At 36.2% G+C, this 24,389-nt stretch overlaps 2 protein-coding genes across 6 annotated transcripts; one reads left to right on the forward strand and one right to left on the reverse strand.

The window, feature by feature from the left end:
* Positions 1-566: 566 nt before the first annotated feature.
* Positions 567-6,349, reverse strand: rhogd (ras homolog gene family, member Gd). Of its 2 annotated transcripts, XR_003438941.2 has the most exons (3): positions 6,215-6,349; positions 4,159-5,194; positions 567-1,999 (listed from the first exon to the last, which is right to left on the reverse strand). XR_003438941.2 is itself a non-coding variant. In XM_027135761.2 (2 exons), the coding sequence occupies exon 2, from the start codon at positions 5,163-5,165 to the stop codon at positions 4,590-4,592; it is 576 nt and encodes a 191-aa protein (XP_026991562.1). In that variant the 5' UTR covers positions 5,166-5,194; positions 6,215-6,349; the 3' UTR covers positions 2,041-4,589. The 2 variants fall into 2 exon arrangements, 1 of the variants encoding a protein (XP_026991562.1); XM_027135761.2 differs by lacking the exon at positions 567-1,999 and having other exon boundaries at positions 2,041-5,194.
* A 7,206-nt stretch (positions 6,350-13,555) lies between these two features.
* si:ch211-274f20.2 (calnexin) lies at positions 13,556-24,100 on the forward strand. 4 transcript variants are annotated; one of them, XM_047802107.1, is made up of 14 exons: positions 13,557-13,801; positions 14,776-14,816; positions 14,890-14,998; positions 15,101-15,242; positions 16,495-16,576; positions 16,671-16,863; positions 17,193-17,382; positions 18,141-18,254; positions 20,125-20,281; positions 20,864-21,061; positions 22,424-22,543; positions 23,612-23,717; positions 23,811-23,884; positions 23,972-24,100. In XM_047802107.1, exons 4-14 carry the CDS (start codon positions 15,124-15,126, stop codon positions 23,981-23,983), a joined length of 1,365 nt encoding a protein of 454 aa, XP_047658063.1. In that variant the 5' UTR covers positions 13,557-13,801; positions 14,776-14,816; positions 14,890-14,998; positions 15,101-15,123; the 3' UTR covers positions 23,984-24,100. The 4 variants fall into 4 exon arrangements, with proteins under 4 accessions (XP_047658062.1, XP_047658063.1, XP_047658060.1 ...); XM_047802104.1 differs by having other exon boundaries at positions 14,940-14,998; XM_047802105.1 differs by lacking the exon at positions 13,557-13,801 and adding an exon at positions 14,195-14,303 and having other exon boundaries at positions 14,940-14,998.
* Positions 24,101-24,389: the final 289 nt, after the last annotated feature.

Below are 24,389 nucleotides of genomic sequence, written 5' to 3' on the forward strand. Positions count from 1 at the left end.
AAAAGAAACAGCCACAAGCTCATCTGGCAGTTTAGAAGATTATCATTTGTTATTATTATCATAATCATTCCATATCATAAATATTTATGGCATATTCATGTACGTCTGACAAATCACATTTTGCCCCTGATTGCTCACACGATGAAAGAATGTTTTAAAGTTTGAAGAATGAGAACTTTTGTCTGAGAATCAACTCATCCGTTTTGATCAGCAAGCCTACCGTTTAGTTATTGTGATTGAGTGAAAACTTCAAGAAGGTGTACTGTAATAAGCTTTTACAAGGAATCACAGGATCATGGCTACATTGCAAATTAGTGTGGTAAAAGAGGAATAAAACTTCAGAAAATAGACCAATAACAGTTGGCTGAGGAGACCCTATGTTAATTAGAGCTATTGTATTTTTCTTATATCATCACATCCTGAAGTGTTTTATTCCTTGTATAATCAGTTGCGAGGCTAGAACATGAACATTGGGTGGGTCTGAGTATGACAGGGTGGCTAAGAGTTTGAAAAGAAATCTTAGTCATTCAAAAGAACTTAAGTGATTGTAGAAAATGGACAATGAGTCGAAGGCTATCACTTTATTTTATTAATAACCACAATGACTCACTGCCTCATCAGATTTGTATGACATCATTTCACACACACAACCACAGCAAAAGCATAAGATTTTGAGTCCAACAACAGAAACCAGACCTTCTCAAATTCCTTACTAAAAATAATGTCTAAAGTGCAACATCAACATTTTGTTAAACAGTTAAAAAGCTGTTTTAGTGTTGCTATGTATTCCTCATAAACTGCAGCTGTCTTTCAGCTCTCAGATTCTGCTCTCCACTCTGAAGAAGCCTTTATTCGTCTCATATACATTATAGTAGGGGGAAATTATTTTCTTTGCATATCCCAAGCTGGAGTTAGAACACGGGTTACTGCACCCTGGAGCAGAGATCATTAAGGGCCCTTGCTCAAGGGTTCAACATTGGCAGCACTCAAGACACATACATGTTTCTTATATCATGTGATTACAGAATAGGAGAGGCAGGTGGAAAAGGAATGGTGTGGCATGCGTTTCTCTTTATTGCACGGAGTTGCAACACGACTTTCACATCACACCTATACATTTAACACTGGCTGCTAAACGGGTCACTGTGCGTAGCTTAAAGTACTTAAGCACCTTAAGTTTCTCTTTGTTGGGTGAAACCAGGTCAATCTGTAGTATCACCACTGCTTATAATGCAATGGCCTTTTTATTTATTAAGGAAGACATGTCATATGATTTGCTCCATTTATAGACACATTTAATATTGTTTTCATCATGTGCAAAACAATTGCTTTAGAACAAGTTTTTTTTTTCACTCACTTGCCCCTTTTTGGCTCTGATGCAATCAAGACAGTAAAAAAAAAAACTCGGCTGATGTTATTGAAAATTACTTCATGAATAAAAGAACGCTTTGGTAGTACAGAGAAAATCAAAACATCTACAGAGAATGTTTTTTTCACAAACGTGTGAAAAAAGCGCCAACACCTTTTTCCGTCATTTGCTTCCAGCAACCTAGTTAAACTATTCCATTCTTTAGGTTTCACATTCATCACTAGAACATTATATCAGATGATGATCAGAAAATTTTGCATCGTCAGTTTTTATTTATGCATTTTTCATTATTACATTATCATTCCAGTTGGTCACAGTAACGTAAGTAAAGCACAGAAACCAGATTGTTTCCTTTGACACAGAAGTCTGCAGTGATGTCTATGAGGAGCAAGTGAGGTGTTGATATTGTTTGCTGCAGCAGCTGATGCATGTCAGCACCTTTTCATGTGGCTTTTTTGCACGAGAGCAGCGGAAACCTGTTTAAATAACGACAAGCTTGTGCATTTAGTCACAGCTAGCAAAAAAAACAAAACAACAACTACATGCCACCCAGCTTACTGATCAGTTTCCTCTTTGTAGGCAATCATATCCATTCTTGCTCCTGAATCTTTGACATTCGTCCTGTGAGCTCTACAGAAACAGAACCATAAGGGGAAAAATCCACAATGAACTGTAAATTATAGTTTTATTTAGCATAATTTAAAGTCATTACACTGTTAGTTCATTTATACAAATGTTTGTTATAAAAATGACAATTTTGTCAAAAAAAAATCAAGTTCCCAGTGTATAAATGCAGTACCAAATACACCAAAGCAGACAGACCAACAAAGATGTGATGCATCCACGGTTTTCTGAGGGCTTTTCCTCACTGACAAAACCAAAACCGTTCAATAGTCTTAGCACAGAGGAATTTGTTTTAATAAAGACTAGACTAAAGGCAACAATAAGAAACGGCTTGGATGTTTATTACGCTTAGAGTACAATAGAACAGGTCCGCTGTCTCAATGTGCTCTCAGTCTGATATCTTTGTATCCAAAGGCACTCTTTGGCTGAGTATTGTAGTCAAAAATCTAAATTAAAAAAATATATAAAATTATAAACTATTAGCATTCGAGAAGCCTGACTAACACGGAGACACAGCAAGTAAGCCTTGATACGTAGAGAAATGTGCAACATTTTCAGCACGCACAAAACAAACAAAATAATCCAAGTACCACTTCACTTTTGAAACCACGCTACTGTTCAGCAATGTCAGTTCTTTGCATCAGCCACAAACCCAAGATGGCGATTAAATGTGCAGGCGCTGTAACGTGATCAAGTTGCAACCACATGGTATTTATAATAAATGCTGCTGAGATACATCAAAATAAAGGAATAAAGCTTCACTCATGCATAGGCTTATGTAATGCAATTTGTCCAAAAAAAAAAAAAAAACGTCAACCGCTAATTTAACTTTTTTTTAGCACATAGCATATTCGGAAGAAGAAAAAAAAAACAAAGACAATCTGAATTATTTCACAAGTACAGATGATCAATTGGTGATTTTTGGCTTTTAATGGCAGTCTTAGTGAAGCTGCTCTTTACAGAGCACACATAATGAAAACTTCAGAGTGTAAAACCCCCTGCATCCATACACTCATTCTTTTGCTAAGCAAAAGCTGAATCTTGATGTTTGTATTATATTCTAATACACACCTAGCTTTACACAAACACAGCAGCAAGCACTCGCCATCATTTGCAGGAAAGTGAAACTTTAACGAGAATATGGACTGAAATGTCAATTATCAATCAGAAAAAAATAAGTGAAACAAGATACTTAATGTGTCAAAAATCATTCTAGTTGTGACTGCTTTTGTAAGCTCTACAGGCATTTGGAGACATTCCTGTTTCTCCAAATTTAAGCATGTACAGTATGAAATGAGTTTGGTGTATTTGAATAATGCCTATGGAAAGAAATGCATGCTGTCATTCATACCTGCTGGGGCTAAGCACTGACTCACTGTGAAAAGCTGTGATTCAGAATGAATCATTACTAAGGGTTAAGAATGAAGCAGTCACAAATGCCTGGCACTAAACCTTTGAATAGAGAGGACAAACGCTCTATTTTCTTTTAGTACTTTGCTTGTCTCTCTGTACAGGGCACTGAAATGTGTGCTCACTTGTTCACAGGATTCAAGGACTCAATTCCTAGATGAAGCGACTCGGAGTCAATTCCATTGTAAGGCTTCTGACGATTCACAGGAAAAGGCGGGATTATGGATCAAATCCAAAATCAAGTCAGGCACTTGGAATTAAAGTAGTGAGGCAGCGCTAGACACAAATATGTCAGTATGTCATGTAATAGATTGACACTGTTTTGTGTGATGGAGGGAAGACAAAATAGGAAGTGTGAGCTTCCGGCATACAAGGATCTGATAACACTAATCATTTTTACAAGACAAGACTTGTGAAAAATCTTTAACTGTTTGTGTACGTTCATGTAGCCACTGTATTGGGTTGCATTTTCTTTTGTTTCATTCAAAGATGGTGTGACCATGTTTATAAGACAAATATGTCTCAATATAATGGCACACCTTTCTAATGCCTCATTTCACAGAAGCCAAAAAAAAAAACATTGAAAAAAAAAAATAAAAATAAAGAATATGACATTTTGGGTAATAGTAAAATACAATGTCTAAAGAGGTTTTTGCTTTATTATTCTCAGTTGTTAAGATCCCTGTATGTGTATAAATATTACATATAATGCCTCATATTGTTTTTTTTGTGTGTGTGTCAGGATCTGAGCTAACCTGCGAGGCACAAAAAGGACAAAAACTTCAGGCAGTAGAAAAAGTTGTTTCTCTCCTCAGACACTGCTCGAGTCAGAAGCTTAGGTAACTTTGTTTCTGTATTGCTTTGATTCATTCTAAAAAAATATTGCCATGTATCTTGAAATTCCATTTTTAACCATGAGGTAAGTGCGAGAGATCTTGACAACCAGAGCGTTCCAAGGAGACAAAGGAGGGCAAAAGGGAAAGTGGTTCTGAAATCAACAGCTGTTTCTTCAGTTCCAGTAAAGAGTGCATAATTTGGTGAATGTTGAAGAAAAATAATTCAGGGAGCCAAAAACAATACCTAGAGTGGTTAAAAACAGAGAAATGGAGAAATGGCTACCAACACCAGGATCATTTGTCTGTCCACTGAGCTCTCCAAGTCCTTTCCGCCTGTCCCCTAGGCCAAACTACAAGAGGACGCATTTTTTGGAATTCTTTTTGGTGACAGGATAGAGAACGGCACGCACAGCCTCAGCAAAAACTTCCCTGACGCCTTCCTGTAGCAGAGCGGAGCACTCCAAATACTTGACGGCGTTGATCTGCTTTGCCAGCGTCGTGCCCTGCTGCTGTGTGGTGGGCGCCAGGTTCTGCTCCTTTAGCTTCTTTATGGTTTCGGTGTCGTTGCGCAAATCGCGCTTGGTTCCCACAAGCAGCACAGGCACGCTGGGGCAGTGGTGCGACACCTCCGGGAACCACTTGTGTCGGACGTTGGCATATGATGACGGGCTACCGATAGAAAAGCAGATAATGAACACGTTGGTCTGAGGGTAAGAGAGTGTGCGCAGCCGGTCGTACTCCTCCTGACCCGCTGTGTCCCACAGGTTCAGGCTTACGGTGCGTCCATCAACACTCATCTGGGCACTGTAGTTGTCGAACACGGTGGGGATGTATTCTTCGGGAAAGGCATTGGTGGTGTACGAGATGAGAAGGCACGTTTTCCCCACCGCCCCATCGCCAACAACGACGCACTTTATTGTCTGCATCCTTCTTTAGGCCACACAGCCAGGGACACCTAGAGTGCAGAAAAACTGACTCAGTCAAGGTCACTGGTGAATTAACACAACCTTTAATTCTTCTTAAAGTTTGAATTTTGAACATGTTTATGTGAGAAAATAACATATTGCATACAAATGTAAACGGTATCTGCACCAAAAATGTAAACACACACACACACAGTCAGGTGTATAACAAATACTCCATTGATGGGACCAGTTTTGGGAAGCTGACGCAGGTTCGGAAACAAAAACGTGAATTTAATCGCTTTTAAAAAGATTTTGACGAGTTCGCCTAAGTAACTACACATGAAAAAGACACTTGGACTGTTAACGTTGACGGAAGGAAGTTCAGTCAGCAAGCAGCTACACAGTACAGTATTTCCGAAACTAGGCTAACTTTTACCGGCTAACAGCAGCGACAACAAACAGCCTGCTAACAACTAGTTAAATCGGATGAATGGCTAACAAGTGGAAGATGTAAAAACAATAACAACAGCTACATAAACCTGGTAGTCTGTACAGTACCACTGCCATTTTCGGCGTTTATATACATCAGTAATTACCCAAGCCAGGGCCAGAGATAGCTAACTCAGCGTTAGCGCGGCTGCTAACCCTACCCAGCTAATTCATTTCCGCTTCCTTTGCAATTCAAAGCTGTTTAGCTAGCTAATAATAACAACAATATACACAAACACTAAACAGGAAACATTTTACTTTCGCCTCTTATAACAGAAATGTCTATCAAAACATGCACACTAACAGCTCACTAGACCTAACCTACATCCAAACCTGCTCATAATAACAGGATTAAGGTTTCCCAGCTACAGCTACATTAGCCAGCAAAGGTTAGCTCTTTGGCTAATTACCGAGCTATTTTGTTGTTTTTCCGAAATTTAAAGTCGGTTTTAAACAGTGTCACAAGTTGTCTATATAAATAAACAATAACTTTATTTAACAACCAGAAATCTAGTGAACCTGGTAGAACCTCCGCAAAACTGTTTTATAGTTTCCGTAAAAGTTTAAATGAAATATCTCACCGCCTCAGAGATCCTCCCGCGCCCTGATGTAACGCCGCTCCAAACTGAACACAGGAGCACAGCGACACACAGACTAGCGTCGGCGCAGCTACTTCACAATAAAAGTCCAGCTTTCACGTCAGTGTAGGGCTCAAAGGTTCACTGTTTTTATGTTGTCTAGTAACCGGGTGTGGCAGAATGCAATTTAGATAACCGTTTGTGTAATTTAGTTCATCAGGATCTTATTTGATCATATTAGAATCTTATTGGAGCTTTAATTGTATTTTACTGGAAATAATGTCGTGTTAGTGGAAAGTACAGATGGTGCTTTGCTGTTTTTATTTCATTACTATCTGACCAATATTTAGAATGTAATGAGAATAAAACAAGTGATTTATGTATAATCAATACATTATCAGTGCTAATGCTGTTCCCAAAATAATGTACTATATGTGGCATGAATATTAAGAGTAGTTTGGTTTTATATATATATATAAATAAAACAAAAAAGTAAAAAAGTATTATATATATATATATATATATATATATATATATATATCCCATTAAAATATTCCTGCAGACATCCATGTCTTGACCTATGAGACAATTCCTAATTAGAATATATATAGGTTTCTTATTGAAAGAAACCTATATATATTCATCACTGCACTGAACTTGGGCTAAACTGGAACGCAATCAAATCAATCACTAAACAGTATTTGGTGCATGGTTGTAATTTGAAAAGGAGAGAAGTGTCTGAATTTTTTTTTTCCAGAAAGTGTAGGATTCAATATTTTTATTTGTCATGTGCAAATATGTGATTTGATATAGTATACAAGTTGCAGTGAAATTATAATCTGCTCTGTTCTCCAAGACTGTGCATATAAATCATTTTAATTCAAGAGCCAGATCTTATCCCTTGTATCTCTGCCACAGCTCAATGCAATGGAGACGTGTCATTAATATTATTTAAAACAAGTGTGTGACACATGCCACTCGCAAATGTGCCTCTGCCCACCATTCCCAAACAGGCCCCATTTCCAAATAGTTATAAAAAAAAAAATACGTAAAAAAAAAAAAAGAATATTAATGATGAGAAAGAAAATAAGGTAATCGAATGAATAGTCAATAAAGTATGTTTGCATGTTAAATGTAGTAGCATGATACACAATTATGTAGCAGTGAGGAGCATTTTGCCCTGAGTGTCTAAAATTACAGAATATAAAGTGATATATTACTATGCAGATGAGTTACATGCAGTAACAGGTGAATCATTACATTATACAGCTGAAGAAGTGTAAAGTGCAACAGAAGTAAGTGTGGTGAAAGGATGGTCCGTATGAGCATCATAGTGTTATGCAGTAATGATTACTACAGCTGTCTACACTATCCAGCTAATAAAAATGGATTAATACAATAAGCTATTATACAATATTTTCTATTTTTGGCTTGCTGTGTGTGGAAAGTTAAGAAGAATGCATTGTGGGAGAGGAATTAAATAAATAAAGCAGCATGGCATTTACACATATTCAGTTGATACTTTTATTCAAAATGACAACAAGGGATCAGCAATCAAAGAAAAAGGCTGACCAGAAACTTCACAATAGCTGGATCAAGAATAGAGAGAGAGCCATAGCAAAGCCAACACACCCAAACCTACACACTTACATGCAGAAAGAAAGAAAGAAAGAAAGAAAGAAAGAAAGAAAGAAAGAAAGAAAGAAAGAAAGAAAGAAAGAAAGAAAGAAAGAAAGAAAGAAGCTAGTTGGTTTCTCTGTAGGGAAAAAACACTAAATATACAGTGCATTTACATAGATAGGGCAATAACTATACATGAGCCTGAGCCTATAATAAGAGAAACATCAAAAGGCCATAAAGCCATATAATAATTAACACTGGTCATGATGTTGCCAAATGTAACTCTAACATAGCCAAAGTAACTACCAAATATAAACCATTATTTAACAAGGAATTTGAAAAAATTGAAAATTAATAAACTTATAGTTCTCATGGGAGCCACAATGAATTTCATTTACTGTTTTCTATCTTTTTCAGCAGGATAAATGATAGCTAAAATGTTATCAAAGATTGAAAAAATTACCTAATCTGAAATTGTTTTCAAAGCATTAGTTACTAAGTTGATAACATCTGTAGCATTAAAAGCATATAATATTTTCAATTATGTAGTAGCCTTCAGGATCTAGCTAATTGAAGTTAGCTACAAACAAATTTTATTAACTTACCTTTTCAGACCAAGTAGCCTACCACATGCTTATGTGTTGTGACCTGCTGTTATTGCTGTATGTACGATATAGAAACCTAGCTGCAATTTTAGCTGCTGTTACTAACTATGCTGTTTGCTCAAATCCATATAGTAACAGGTGAGATCAGAACCATTTGTAATCCAGTTAAATGCTTTGTTACAGAGATCATACATTTCTGCATATCATAGTAATGTAAATGTATTATAAATATGCATTGTTCATAATTTGATTGGTAAACAACTGGAAATGATCCTGTATTATCATAAAAGTAATCTCTCAATCTCTATGAGATCTTTGAGCAATCTCTCTGGTAGTCTTCACCAAATCAAAATTATACTTATTTAAAAATAACTATATAAACTATAACCTAATAATAATGTAGCAATACCTATTTTACAATAAAAGGATACCAGCATTAATATATTTGGTTTAAGTTTTATATAAAATATATAATATATCGTTTACATAAGCAAATTTACTTTTTAATCTTGGAGTTTGAGGACAGCACTCTTACTGTTTAGTAATGGACCTGGGTCAACATGTGGCAGGTCACAGACACAGCTGACAGGCTTCAGAATAGGATTGACAGCCACAGTTAAAACTGTTGGTGACTCATTTCAGGTTGGACATAGCAACATAACTCACAACGCTGAAGGTCTTGTACTCACCTGTCCTCACAGAGTTCTTTACACCTCAGTGAAGGACAGAAAGTGACAGGTTTATCTGCCGCCTTTAGTAGTCTGAAGTTCAATCAGTTAATTAGTTAACTAGTTAATCAGCATTAGTTAATAAGTGTTAGGGCTGTAGGATCTACAGTACAGACCAAAGGTTTGGACACACCTTCTCATTCAAAGAGAACATTTAGTTCATAACAAAAAAAGTGTGAAACAACTGAAAATATGTCATATTCGAGGTTCTTCACAGTAGCCACCTTTTGCTTTTATTACTGCTTTGCACACTCTTGGCATTCTCTTGATGAGCTTCAAGAGGTCGTCACCTGAAATGGTCTTCCAACAGTCTTGAAGGAGTTCCCAGAGATGCTTAGCAAATGTTGGCCCTTTTGCCTTCACTCTGCGGTCCAGCTCACCCCAAACCACCTCGATTGGGTTCAGGTCCGGTGACTGTGGATTCCAGGTCATCTGGCACAGCACACCATTACTCAGATTCATGGTCAAATAGCCCTTACACAGCCTGGAGGTGTGTTTGGGGTCATTTTTTTCACACTTTTTTGTTATGTATATAATTCCACATGTGTTAATTCATAGTTTTGATGCCTTTAGTGTGAATCTACAATTTTCATAGTCATGAAAATAAAGAAAACTCTTTGAATGAGAAGGTGTGTCCAAACTTTTGGTCTGTACTGTATAAAATGATTGTGGGGTCTTCTTACATACACCAACAGAAAAATACAAACAATCCATAAGGTCCTAATTGAGCATACCAGATCCATACTATATGTTGAAACCCAACCCTCTGCCACATAGCTCTAGTTCCACCATTGGGGCCCAACCTTCTCTGGACATAAGGGTTTATTTTTGTGTTTGATCATGGTATTGTTTTTTCCTCTGGGACAGAGGTGCGATCAGTAAAGTAGACCCCAACATTCAGAACAAAAGGTGTCACAAATCCAGACAGTCCAATGCAAGTGCAGAAGTCTTTATTGATTAAACAGGTAAAAACAAATAAAGAAAGGATAAGAACCACAACATAAAACTGAAATGAAATGAAAAGACTAAGGCACTCACCACATTGCATCATTTTGTTATTAATAGTTCATTTAATGTTAACACCAATGAGACTAAAGTCCTCAGGGCAGAGCAGTTTTCTGTAATGTGACATCTTTTGTTTTTGGCTCATTAACAACATAGGCGATAACAGGAACTAACCCCTTTGCCTTGAAACCTTGACGGTTACTGAAACAAACCACTGACACTCCTTCCGTAATGTTAAATAAATGTCACCTAACGCAAGTCTTACACACCACAGCAATCAATTATATGCATTCCTTTGTTATTTAAAAGCATTTTATTGGGTTTATTATTAGACATAGATCATGTGGAGCAGCCACCGTAGAAGTCTCTGTGAACAAGCTGTTATAGGAGCATATTTTGTATTGGAACAAGAATACATATATAAATCATTTATATTACAGACATAAATATTTAGATCCACACTGCTATAAAAAAAAATTAATGAATACATTCTAACCAATATGCTGCCTAGTGCCTATTGATTTAGCCTTTTTGCAGTGAATGCTAAATAACAAATCCCTTATGCTAATGTAGCCCATTTCAGTTCATCATGCCACAACAGATGGCTCCTTCTTTAGAGCTCATAAGCTCAATTTTGAAAGAATTTATATGATTCCATCTGCCATGCTACCCCATGAGTCTGGCATGAATTGACATACCTCATGTTCCTCATGTTCTCTCTCTGAACTCATGTTAATCTAAATGGTGTATCATTAAAAACAGCCTCTCTGCTGTCAGGCAACTCAATAAGAAAGATAGGAGAAATTATTTACATTTACATTTAAAGCATCTTATCCAGAGTGACGTACAAAAGTGCTTAAGTCTCTAAAAAAGTGCTTTAGTCTGTAATCTTTGGTCCACCTGCATGCTTTAGTGACTGGATGATTTTAGTTCAATCTCTGCAAGGTAAATGAACTTGCAGAATTTTTCAGTGCATGGCCATTTCATTGGACCAATTATTCAACTGACATGTTGCACAATGTAATGCTCAACTGGGTGACAGGAGTAAAAACAGGCTAGATTCCATTCCATTCCATTCCATTCCACAGTGACTATGACCATAGCTTTTCCTGACAGTGTGATGATCCTCTCTGAAAACCTTTCCAGTTTGCTATAAGTGATCCAGTTCCTAACAGCCTTATGGTAGCGGGGTATCTGGGTGTTCAGCACTGCCCCTGATAGTTAGGTTAGGTGAAATAGTATGCTAGTTACACATTTCCCTTTATTTTTACATCAAATTTTCCTAGCATTTTAATTTTTAGCTGAAAATAACTTTACAAACTATATAAATTTTAACCACCACTTCACTATTAATGGTTATTCTGCATAGATAGATAGATAAATAAATAAAGAACAAAAAAAAATAGTCTATACAGTGTCACTTGTAATTTTGTAAACTCTTTAGAAATTTCTATATTTCTACATAAATTAGACCAAAACATCATGAGATTTCATCATCGGAATTCCTGAAAGCAGACAAAGTAACAAAATCAAAAACCATGGCAAAAACAAGGGAGAATTCCTCAGAAAAAGAGTTATTGTTAGTCATCGAGTTTACAAAATCATCTCAGAAGACTTTGGACTTCACAAATCTAACTTTTTTGGTTTAAATGAGAAGTGTTATTTTTGGAGAAAAGAAAATGCTGCATTCCAGCATAATAACCTAATGCCATCTGTGAAACATGACCAATCATGCTGTTCTAAGACAATACACTAAAACAATGATCACAAGCACAAGTATGTGTACCAAAGAATGTTTAAAGTGGATAATGTTTATATAATGGCCAAGTCAAAGTCCTGACCTTAAACTAAAAGAAATATAGGACCTGCAGCAAGCAGTTCATGTGAGGACACCAACCACAATCCCAGTGTTGAAGCTGTTCTGTACTGAGGAATAGGATAAAATTCTTCCAAGATGTTGTGCAGGACCGATCAACTTTACTTGCAGTTATTGTGGTAAAAGGTGTCACAGCAGATACTGAAAGCAAAGGTTCACATTCTTGCAAGTCACCGATATGTAATGCTGGATCATTTTTATCAATAATTAAATAAAGAACTATAATATTGTTGGCTCATTTGTTTGATTGCATTCACTTTGTTTACTATTTCTGTGAAAATCTGATGATGTTTTGTCATATTTATGAAGAAATATAAAAATCTGAAGGTTTCTAGTGACACTATATATATGGAGGGAGTTCACCATAGGGCAGGGAGTTCACCAGAGCATCAGGGGTTGCCACTGGAGTCCTCTTCCACTCCTCCATGACAACATCACTGGATTCACGGACCTGGTGGTTGTTAGAGACCTTGCACTATGAAGTCTGTATGAAGTCTGCTTGGCCAGTCCCTCACCTTTACCCTCAGCATCTTTAGCATGGCAGTGGTCGTCTTGAAGGTGTGTTTGGAGTCGTTATCCTGTTGGAATACTGCCCTGCGGCCCAGTCTCCAAAAGGAAGAGGATCATGCTCTGTTAATGTTCTTCAGTTTGCGGGCTTTCTTATGCATCATCTTTAGAAGAGGCTTCCTTCTGGGATGACAGCCATGCAGAACTATTTGATGCAGTGTGTGGCATATGGTCTGAGCACTGACAAGCTGACCCCCCCCCCCCCACCACCACCACCACCACCACCCCTTGAACCTCTGCATCAATGCTGGCAGCATTCATACTTCTATTTCTTAAACTCAACCGCTGGATATGACGCTGACCATGTGCACACAACGTCTTTGGTCGACCATGCTGAGGCCTGTTCTGAGTGGAACCTGTCCTGTTAAACCGCTGTATGGTCTTGGCCACCGTTCTGCACCTCAGTTTCAGGGCCTTAGCAATCTTCTTATAGCCTATGTCATCTTTATGTACTGTAGAGCAACATTTTTTTTTCAGATCCTCAAGAGTTCTTTGCCATGAGGTGTTGAACTTCCAGTGACCAGTATGATAGCGATAACATTTAACACCCCTGCTCCCCATTCACACGTGAGACCTTGTAACACTAATGAGTCACATGACACAGAGTCACAAAATATAGCTAATTGGGCCCAAATTGGACATTTTCACTTGAGGGTGTCTTCACTTTTGTGGCCAGCAATTTAGACATTAATGGCTGTGTGTTGAGTTATTTTGAGTTGACAGCAAATTTACACTGTTATAGAAGCTGTACACTCACTACTTTACATTGAATCAAAGTGTCATTTCTTCAGTGTTGTCACATAAAAGATATAAATAAAATATTTACAAAAATGTGAGGGGTGTACTCACTTCTGTGAGATACTGTATATACACACCTGCACCCACTGAACACTGTACAGAGAGATGTTTTGTGTACGGGTCTGTAAATGGATTAACGCTGATCAAAGTCCACCCTAGATAACTGGCAGCATCAGGAAACAGCATAGTGACAGAGACCTCATTCACGTTCATCGCTTTTCATTTGGCTCTCGCTTAGGGAACAAGAACAAAGGGATTATTGAAATTTGGGATTATATTACAGTATAAGAAACGTTTGGTAATTTTCATGATTATGACCATGATCATCAGGCAGGGGGCGCTCATTGCTTTCTGTTTCTGTTCGACTGTGATTGTGAGCAGGGAGGAGCAGGTCAGTTGACCCTGTTTTATTATTATTATTATTATTATTATTATTATTATTATTATTATTATTATTATTATTATTATTATTGTAATATTACAGTAATATTATTGTATATGTAAACCGTTAATTATTTTTATTTTTGTTTTTTCAGTTAAAAACACTCACCATCCATTTTAATAAGAACGATTGTTATTTGTTGTTAGTTGTTTAACCCTGACAACCATTGCTTCTGTTTGAGTATATCAGAAACTGCTGATCTCCTGGGATTTTCACACAGAATAGACTTTTCTTTAGAGTTCACACACACACACACACACACACACACACACACACACACACACACACACACACACACACACACACACACACACACACACACACACACACACAAAACATCCTGTGTGTGGAGGAACTGCAGACTGAAACTCTTGTTGATAAAAGATATCAAAAGAGAATGACAGGAAGCCTATTAACTTAAATGAGTACCAGCTACGCTAAGTCAACCGTGGTGAGTAGAAAAGAATCTTAGCATTCACAACACATTGACCCTGAGGTGGATGAGCAACAACAGGTCATCTGATTTTCTAATCATCAGCTGTCCAGTCTGTGCTAATGATAGCCTCAGATTCTTGTTCTTGGCTGACAGAAGAAGAATCTGATGTGGTCTTCTGCTGTTGTAGCTCATTCTCCTCAATGTTTGATGTGGTGTGCATTTCAAAATGTTTTCCTGCTCACCCTGGTTGTAAAAAGTGATTATATTCATTAATATAATTAATATATAAAATCTGGTCATTTTCATCTGACATCTTTGTCATTCACACACACCATTCTCTGTAAACTCTAGCGCTCTAGCGGCTATTGTGTGTAAAAATCCCAGAGATCAACAGCAATGGGAACAACAACAACAACAACAACAACAACAACAACAACAATAATAATAATAATAATAACAATAATAATACCTTCTTTTTCCAAACCAGGCATATTTTGCAGAAACATTTGACACAAGCCCATTGGATAGGTAATGTTCATTTACCTAACGATTTTATAAAAATGCATGTTATTTTTTGGTAATCAATCATTTTTGTTGTCAGAGCCGAATAATAGTCACATCTCATCTGTCTCATCTTTGTTTGTGCTGAAGAAAATGGGTTATTTCCCAGTCACTGAAAGAAGGAGACTTGGACATTCATAAATATGATGGTAAGACTACATTCACTGCAGAGATTAATCAGAATAATTATTTATATACTTATTGTTTGTTTTTTATTTTCTTTTTCCTATTTTTTTTACCTTTTTATTTAGGAAAGTGGCTTTTAGAGGAGGCAATGAATCAAGCCTCCACAGGAAATAAGGGCCTTGTCCTTAAGTCTCCTGGCCGTCACCATGCTATTTCTGCATACCTACGGACAGTCTACCACTTCAGAGAAAATCCTCTGTGTCTACAGTAAGACTTTTCCTTTATGCAGATTCATTAATCACACCTTAAATTTATTCTTACAAATGACTGATCACACATTGTTTTGCTGTGACTTTGATCAGGTTTATAGTAATTTGCTCATTCTAATACATTATCATTTTTAGATTAGCAACTTATTTACAGTGACTAGTTTGGAGGACAGTACGGAATAAAAGCATTAAAAAATGTTGAGGATGGTGAACTGTTCATATACTGCTGCAAAAAACCTTACAATAAAGGAAATGTTATGTAACTCTATGATATCATTACATATAAAACCATTGAGCCTGTTTTGAAAGATGTTTACTGATTTCAAGCTTTAAATTGGTTTATTCTTTTGGTGGGTTTTTGCTTCTGTCAAGAAATAAGTGCTTGAGAAAAATATAGAATAAATCCAATTCAAACCTGAAATAAAAAATGTAGAAATAGGCCTTATAATTTTGTCATTTTCTAATAAAGAGAAATATTAGTTAGATTTGCATGTGGAAGATAATACTTTGTGCACTATAAAAGTTTTACATTACACAATTTATATAATACACTAATAAAATATTTTAATAATCACCCTAGTTTCACCCAGATGAGGATTACTTCTCTATTGTGTTAACTACTTCTTAAGATTTCTTTCTCATATCATCTCAGGAACTTACTGTTACTCACTGTTGCATCTGGTTGCTCATGGAGGATATTTCAAATGTTAAATTTATCAATAATATCCTGAATTTCTATATTTCTGTTGAACTAATTTGAGACAATGTCAATTGTGCTATAGAAATAAATCTGAATTGAGTTGAATGTTTAGTTATGATAACATCAGCAAGACCTATCTGACAGCAGGACCTATCTTGTCCTGCACATGTTACACACAACACTATAAACAGTTGATAAGAACAACACATCAATCAATAATATATTATAAATTGTAATAACCGGAAAATTGTTGTAGTATATGAGGAATAAAACATAAAACACTTGTGGATGTAGCGGTATATATGTATGTATATACATATATATACATATATATATATATATATATATATATATATATATATATATATATATATATATATACATATATATATATATATATATATATATATATATATATATATATATATATATATATGGTCATAACTCCATGCTCCTCAGCACACATTCTGTTATTGATTATTTTCCTTTAACTGCATGTACAATCATTATTCATTATTTACTTGATTACGTGTTTAACTGATTTACACAGGTATGAAGTTTTCTTCCAAAATGGCATTGACTGTGGAGGAGGCTACATAAAGTTGCTGTCTGATTCGGACGACCTGCGATTGGTGCAAGCATCACTTACATCACTAGCACAGTTTATCACAAACATTTCATCATCACATAGACTGAATGTGTTTTTTTATATATATATCCATTTAGAGTCAGTTTAATGATGCCACACCGTACACCATCATGTTTGGTCCAGACAAATGTGGAAGTGTATACAAAGTACATTTCATCATCCGCCATCGGAACCCACTGACAGGCGATTATGAGGAGAAGCATGCCCGGCAGCCTGACACTGACCTGAGTGACTATTTCACGGACCACAACCCTCATCTCTACACTCTTAGTGAGTATTTATAAGAGAACAACATTTGGTTTGTCACTGAGCTGGTAAAATCACTAGCTGGATTGAGATTGCTTTATAGTAAGGCAGCAGCAACAATATCACCATAAAATAGTCCAAATAACTTTCACTATGATAATATGAGAACTAGAAAATGAGCTGTTAGGAAACATTTTAGTTTTTAGCTAATCTTTATAAAAATTAGCATTTTATTATGTCATTATTTGAACATGCTACATATATGCGAGGACCAATTGTATATTAAATATATAATATACATTATATAGGTATATAAGAGGACCAATTTTACATAAAACATGCATATTTTTCAGATTTGTATCCTAACAACACATTTGAAATTCTAATTGACCAAACACTAATCAATAACGGCAGCCTACTAGAGGACATGGATCCCCCAGTGATGCCTCCACGTGAGTTAGAGGACCCGGAAGATACTAAACCCTTTAACTGGGATGACAGGCGTTATATTCCAGATCCCACGATAACCAAGCCTTATGACTGGTATGCTTATTCTTTTTTGTCTTTTTACTATTCAACACTATTTTGTAATTGCCTACTGACTACAATAGCAATATAATTATTGAATATTAAATTGCTCATTTACAATACTCAGTACATCCTAAAAGAACTCCCTCTTTTAAAAAAAAAGAAATTAATATTTTTTTCAGATTTACAATTTGTATATTTATCACTAATTAATGGCAGATTAATTCATTCATTCATTCATTCATTCATTCATTCATTCATTCATTCATTCATCTCTAACCAAATTATCCTGAACTAATTTAAAATCATTAGTTTTACTCATATCTTATTACTTTCAGGTCAAAATGGCCCGAACCTTCCGTAATATAACAATATGAATTTTAATGATTTTTCATGTTCATTAAAAATACAAGCCTGTCAGATTTTCTTTTTTTTTTTGTCTTAATGTTTCTTAACTATTAGTAAAACACATAAAATGTCTGTTGCTAAAGATAACACATGATCTGGATCTAATAAAGCTAATCCATAACAGTTTAATCAAAATGTTTTGCATATTTCTGAAAGGGCAGTGCAAAAGAAAGGAATTGATTTTGCCTACAATTATGCTGATGTTCTCCAAAGATCATGACATAAAATTTGAATCTTTAAACACACAGACAGAATGAAAAACTTACTTAACAAAGTGAGCCTTAACAATGTAACAGGCAATAATTTAAAAAAAATTGCATAAATTAAAATGGCAGATTTAGTCACTCTCACTCGTGTGTGTGAAGGGATGAAGAAGCACCTCGGCTTATTGCTGACCCCACAGCGCAGAGACCTCATAGCTGGATAGAAGAGCAGGAGCCCTTTGTCCCTGATCCTGAGGCTCAAGCTCCACATGACTGGTGTGTAAAGCAACTCCACCATACATGACTGTGTTCACGAGTCACACTTTACACACACTCCCTCTTTTTTCTCTGTGACTATACAATACATTTCACGCACCCCTCTTTTTACCCAGTGTTAATAATACTATACATTTTTCACACACTCCCTCTCTTTACCCTGTGCCTATTGTTGTGGAAGTTCTGAGGTTCGAGAGATTTAAAGAATAAAGTATAACACTGGTAGACACGCGCAAGAGTAAAAAAGGTTACACAATTTACTGTGCTCAGCTGCGCAGCAGGACCCAACACTTCACATGTAGCATGAGAGATGAAGGGCCAAGATCATTGATTACATCAAGGTTTTATAGACAGAACCCAAGAAGAACAGAAGATATGTAAAAGCAAAACATCATCAATCATTGGCTCAACATTACCTCATGCATCTCCTGACCAAGCTAATCTGACCAGGCCAAGGTCTTCTAGAGGACCTATAGGACATTGTTTATGGACATCTGCCCTTGTCATAATCTTAACAAAACTTACTGATGACGATGTCAGTCTCTGGTTATGATGCACACAGGGTACAAGCATAGAAGAACAAAGCCTTATGAACATCTTAAGATTAGAAATTTCCACCACACTATACTATAGACTTTACACACACTCCCTCTCTTCATGACTATACCTTACTCTTTACACACACTTCCCTCTCTTCATGACTATACCTTACAATTTACACACACTCCCTCTCTTCATGACTATACCTTACTCTTTACACACACCTCCCTCTCTTTATGACTATACCTTACTCTTTACACACACTCCCTCTCTTTACCCTGTGACTATACTATAGACTTTACACACACTCCCTCTCTTCATGACAATACCTTACTCTTTACACACACTTCCCTCTCTTTATGACTATACCTTACTCTTTACACACACTCCCTCTCTTTACCCTGTGACTATACTAGACTTTACACACACTCCCACTCTTCATGACTATACCTTACACTTTACACACAATTCCCTCTCTTTAAGACTATAACTTACTCTTTACACACCCTTCCCTCTCTTTACCCTGTGACTATATGATACACTTTACAGTCTTAACATTTCACAGCAATACATTTACCAACCAGTGTTCTGGTTTGGTCCTGAGTGCAGATTTCTGTCTGTGAGGAGTTCTGCATGTCCTCCCCATGTCACAAAGGATTTCTTCCAGGTTTTAGGGTTTTCCCCACCTATTAATAACATGCAAGTCAAGTCACATTTATTGTCACATCACCACAGCACATGTGCCTTGGTGAGTGAAATTCTTAGGAGCAAATTGCAAAACAGTTATACAGATAAAGATATAGATAATGAGTTGGCATGTGAAAATGTGCAGTATGCTCATACATATAGTTAGTGCAATATGTGTACAATATGTACAATTAACAAACAGATAATAGTACACACAGTGTACTATTGGACATCCTTACAGTAGCACTACACATTATGTGCAATATGTACATGTAGTTGGACTGACTACTTAGAGTGCACTTAGATGTGAAGGCCTGTGTGTGTGCCTGGTGAAAGGGCTGTAAAAGACTAGAACCTGATATAGGATGTATAGTCCAGTGTTCCTTAGTTAAGCACCAGATACACCAGGACCTTGGCCGGGATAAAATGCTTACTGAAGATGAATGACTTATGGCTTTTTTTCTCCTTTTTTTTAAATATTTGATTGTCTTTACTATACGTTTTCACTTACTCAACCTCAAACGAAATTAAAAAATTAATCAGTGACGGTTGTTATGTAAATGTGATTTTTAAAACTTATTTATGTTTGTTCCTTTAAATAAATGTTAGTCCAACACTGAAGTTCATTCCTTTGGCTAAACAGGTCAGTGGAGATGGATGGAGAGTGGGAAGCTCCACTCATTGATAACCCTGCCTGCTCCCATGCGGCAGGCTGTGGGCCGTGGAAGCCTCCCATGGTGCCCAACCCAGCATATAAAGGGAAGTGGAAACCACCTATGATTGACAACCCAAATTATCAGGTAGGTCTGTGCTGCAAGTGCTCTCCAGTGTATAGAGCCTTGATATTATGCAATGGTATACTGAGACTGAGGCATAAGTGAAATGTCATGTTCTTGTCTCAATTTCACTAACGGCACAATGCTTGTGATTGTGGTTGCTTGCTAGTTGTGTCCATCTCAAGAACACCTCAGGGATGCCATGTGATCATAGTGTGTGCCAAATTACTTCTTGCATAATCCTATCAAATGCCTTTTCCAAATCCAGGAATGACGTGTGTACTGGCTTCTTCTTATCTCTAATAAACCTGATTTTTTTTTTAAATAACATTTATCAAAAATTATATAATACCACATGAATGGGTTGTTCTTATATCCCTTTTCAAAATCTCCTAAAGACTTCCAATTAGAAACTTTTACAGGATTCCACTGTACTTATTTTAGTAAACAAACAGGACTTTTTGACTGTGTCTTGTGAAGAAATTAACTATTTAAAATCTTGTGTTCCCTTGAGAAAATACTAAAGAAAGAAAAGTCTAAAGAAAATTAAGAGTCATTAAGAGTCAAACTTTCAAAATGAACCCAGCTTGCTGCTATATGTATTAGGGAAAATGGCAGGCACGAATGATCCCTAACCCAGCTTACTTTGAGGACACTCAGCCATTCAGAATGAGTCCTGTGTCTGCAGTAGGCTTTGAGTTGTGGTCTCTAACTGGAGATGTGCTGTTTGACAACATCCTGTTGTGTGATGACCTCATGATCGCCAGACACTGGACAGAGGACACATGGGGACAAAGTCAGAGAGTAAGCTGTTTTAAGATCCTAAAACATTGTTGCATCCAATAATAGAAGCGACTTACTGTAAAATATAGATGAAATGAACTATTGACATATTGGTGTTAAATGGATTAGATCACGACATCAAGCATTTGGTATGTGTCAGGTAAGTAGAGCTGTAACAGATTTAAATGCAGTATTTAGTCTTATTGAAGAAACTGGCAGACAAATGCAAAATATTGTCCAAAACCTTAACCCATAACAGGCAGAGGTCAGGTCATCAGCAAACATCAGCAACGGGGCCAAATCCAGAATCACAAACAAAAAGCAAAAGTTAATAGAGTTAATACCAGAACATTAACACACACAATATGACTTGGTAAATTACACTGCAGTGAGAATCTGCCTATATACAGAGTGTCGTCATTGTGTACAGGAATGTGTGATCAATAATCAGGTGACTGTGAACGTTACATGGTCCAGGGTGGTGGGTTCAGGAGTTGACCTGACAGTATGAAAAAAGACAGTTGCAGTAATCATTATATCCTGTTAACAGTTGCAGTGGATCTGAGCCTATCTTGGGAACACATTCATTCATATCTACTGGTAATTTTGTGGAACCAGTCCAACTTCCAACATGTTTATATTAGGTGGAAGGAAACAGGAGAACAAAGAGAAAATGGAATGAAAAAATAGAAACTCCACACACAGTAACCCAAGTTCAGGATCAAACTTCAGGAAGTTATTGAAGCTATTGTGTAGCAATGGGTCTGTAAACACCCAAGCTAACAGTGGGCTAAAATGGGAAGTGACTGGAAAGTTGGCACCTAGCTGGACTGGCATCCATGGCACATGCAATTTTTGTCTCTGGAGCTTAAGATATTGTAAATAAAGTCAATATCTAGGCTCAAGATTCTGAAACAATGTTAATGTAATCACACTGCAAATCCATGACATAGAGCAAACATCACACAATGTGCAAACATCTTGAATTAGTGCAAATGAACCTAATATATCACATAAGATTATTATTAATTAATTTTAAGATTATTCAGATTGTTTTTACTTTGTTTCCAGCTTAACATTTTAATAGTCCATTGACAGGTCATTTTGCTTTTTTTATAGAAATAAATATTTTGAATGAAAAAAATAGAACAAAGCAATTTCAAGCATGAGATTAGGTTTAGAAATTGGAGTAATAATCTTATATTTGGTGTAGTGTAAACTTATAACAGGAAATACTAGATAACTCCGACTATATTCAAAATATTTGAACTTGTTATGGTGCCAATTCTTTTGTAGTGCATCTGCAGGTAGTCTTTAGTAGATCAGTAGAAAAAGAGAGGGAAGGTTTCATGACATACTCATAGACTTTTATGCTTCTTGTAGCCTGGAGTTGTGGAGAGGTTACTGCTTGCCACAGTAAAGCGTCCCTGGCTCTGGGGTGTGTACGTGTTCACCGTGGGCCTTCCCATCATCCTCTTTATTAGTTTCATGTGGCCTGATAAGGTAAAACCTGTTAGAAATGTTGTATGTAATTTGCAGTGTTGTAATGTAACGGAGTAAAAATACTTCGTTACTGTACTTAAGTAGAAATTTCACGTATCTGTACTTTACTTCGCTTTGTAAATTTATGTGACTTTCACTATTACTCCACTACATTTCCTAGATAAAATGTATACTTTTACTCCGTTATATTTCCATTAAGCATCTTTGTTACTCGTTACTCGTAAAATAAAATCAGAAGAAATGTGTGAGACTGCAATAAGGGAGGTTTGGCGAATCACTACTCCTAGATTGTATAACGCACGTCCGCATGCACGCTCTATGGAGAAGCACAGGCACGCGCAGTCAGAGCTGGAGGAATTTATGTATAACGTTAATCGGAAAGCTGCAAAGACGCCAACCAAAAGCAGTGAAATTTCACTATTCTTATTACCAGAGTTGATAGCACAAACAAAATATTAATGCAAACAATCAATTCTATACTACATAAAAATAACATCTATTGATTCGGTCTTTGTCTTGTGAATATTGTTTTTTATTAATGACTGCATTCATTGGACACACTGTTAGTAGAGAATGCACACATGCATGAACTGATTTGATTCAGGACTGGCATCATTACATCATGCATAAAATTTTGGTGTCCACTTTTGCCATTTAATAATACCATAACTTTTGGCTTACTATGTAGTCATATAATATATAATATATAATATAAAACTCTTCTTGTTTTAAATTCTCACCTAAAGATGATATCATAGAACCGCCCCTGTTCTTATGCCTACCGAAAATCACTGAAATTTTACTTTTTACTTTTACTTCAAATACTTAAGTACATTAAATATCAGAAAATGACTTTTGATACTTAAGTACAGTAAATATCAGATACTTTAAGACTTTTACTTGAGTAATATCCTAAAAGGTGACTTTCACTTCAAGTATTGCTTTCTAGTACTTTATACAACACTGGTGATTTGATTGGTCTGATGGAATGGTTGAACAACTTCAGCTAATAATTCTTTAAGAAATATCAGGAAAAGTTCATACGTGACATCTTTTTTTGTTTGTCAGCGATTTGGCCCCTCGGATCAGGATTATTACTACAAAAAATGTGATGAGCCTCAGCCAGACAGTCCACAGGATCCAGAGGGCAACACCACAAATTTCACAGATAATGGTAGTAACTTTCGATTTGAAACATGTTTGATTTGTAGTGATTAATTACATAATTTTCTTGAATTGTGTGTTTATTTATTTTACAATGATCAAGGACCCAACAAATCTACTGGCCTGAGGAAACGGGAAGCCAACAAAGCACAGAAAAAATCAGACTTGGAGTTAAAGGTTATTATTTATTTATGGACTTACATTTTCAAGTGTTTGAAAAAAATACATTTTTTAAGGTTCTTCTTTGTTCATTCCTGTCTACAGGTCTTCAAATAATGCAAGTCAAAGTTAACCAATGGAAGACAAAACATTTACTTAGACTTTTATACATTTTAGACATTTATTTAGACTTACAATATACTATACTTGAACTATTCACTGGACACTCCAGAGGGAAAAAAATATTTTTCCCCCCTTTACTTCTTAAAAAAAGTGATCATGTGATCATGTCAGATAAAGTGATGGAACAGAAAGTTCATTTTGTAAGCTTTCTTTTTTCATATTTACTATTAAATACTAAATGTAGCACATTAAACTATCTGATAAATGATAGAATTTAATGGTGTTTTCCTATTGCACTTGATTTGAGAAGAACAGTCACACTGTTAGCGGTCAGCCCTGACAAAATCACTTGAAAGTAACAAAACTTGTGCTGCTTTTTTTCACCGTTTTTAATATATGT

This window comes from Tachysurus fulvidraco, chromosome 17, assembly GCF_022655615.1.
Source record: "Tachysurus fulvidraco isolate hzauxx_2018 chromosome 17, HZAU_PFXX_2.0, whole genome shotgun sequence".
Classification (NCBI taxonomy): domain Eukaryota; kingdom Metazoa; phylum Chordata; class Actinopteri; order Siluriformes; family Bagridae; genus Tachysurus; species Tachysurus fulvidraco.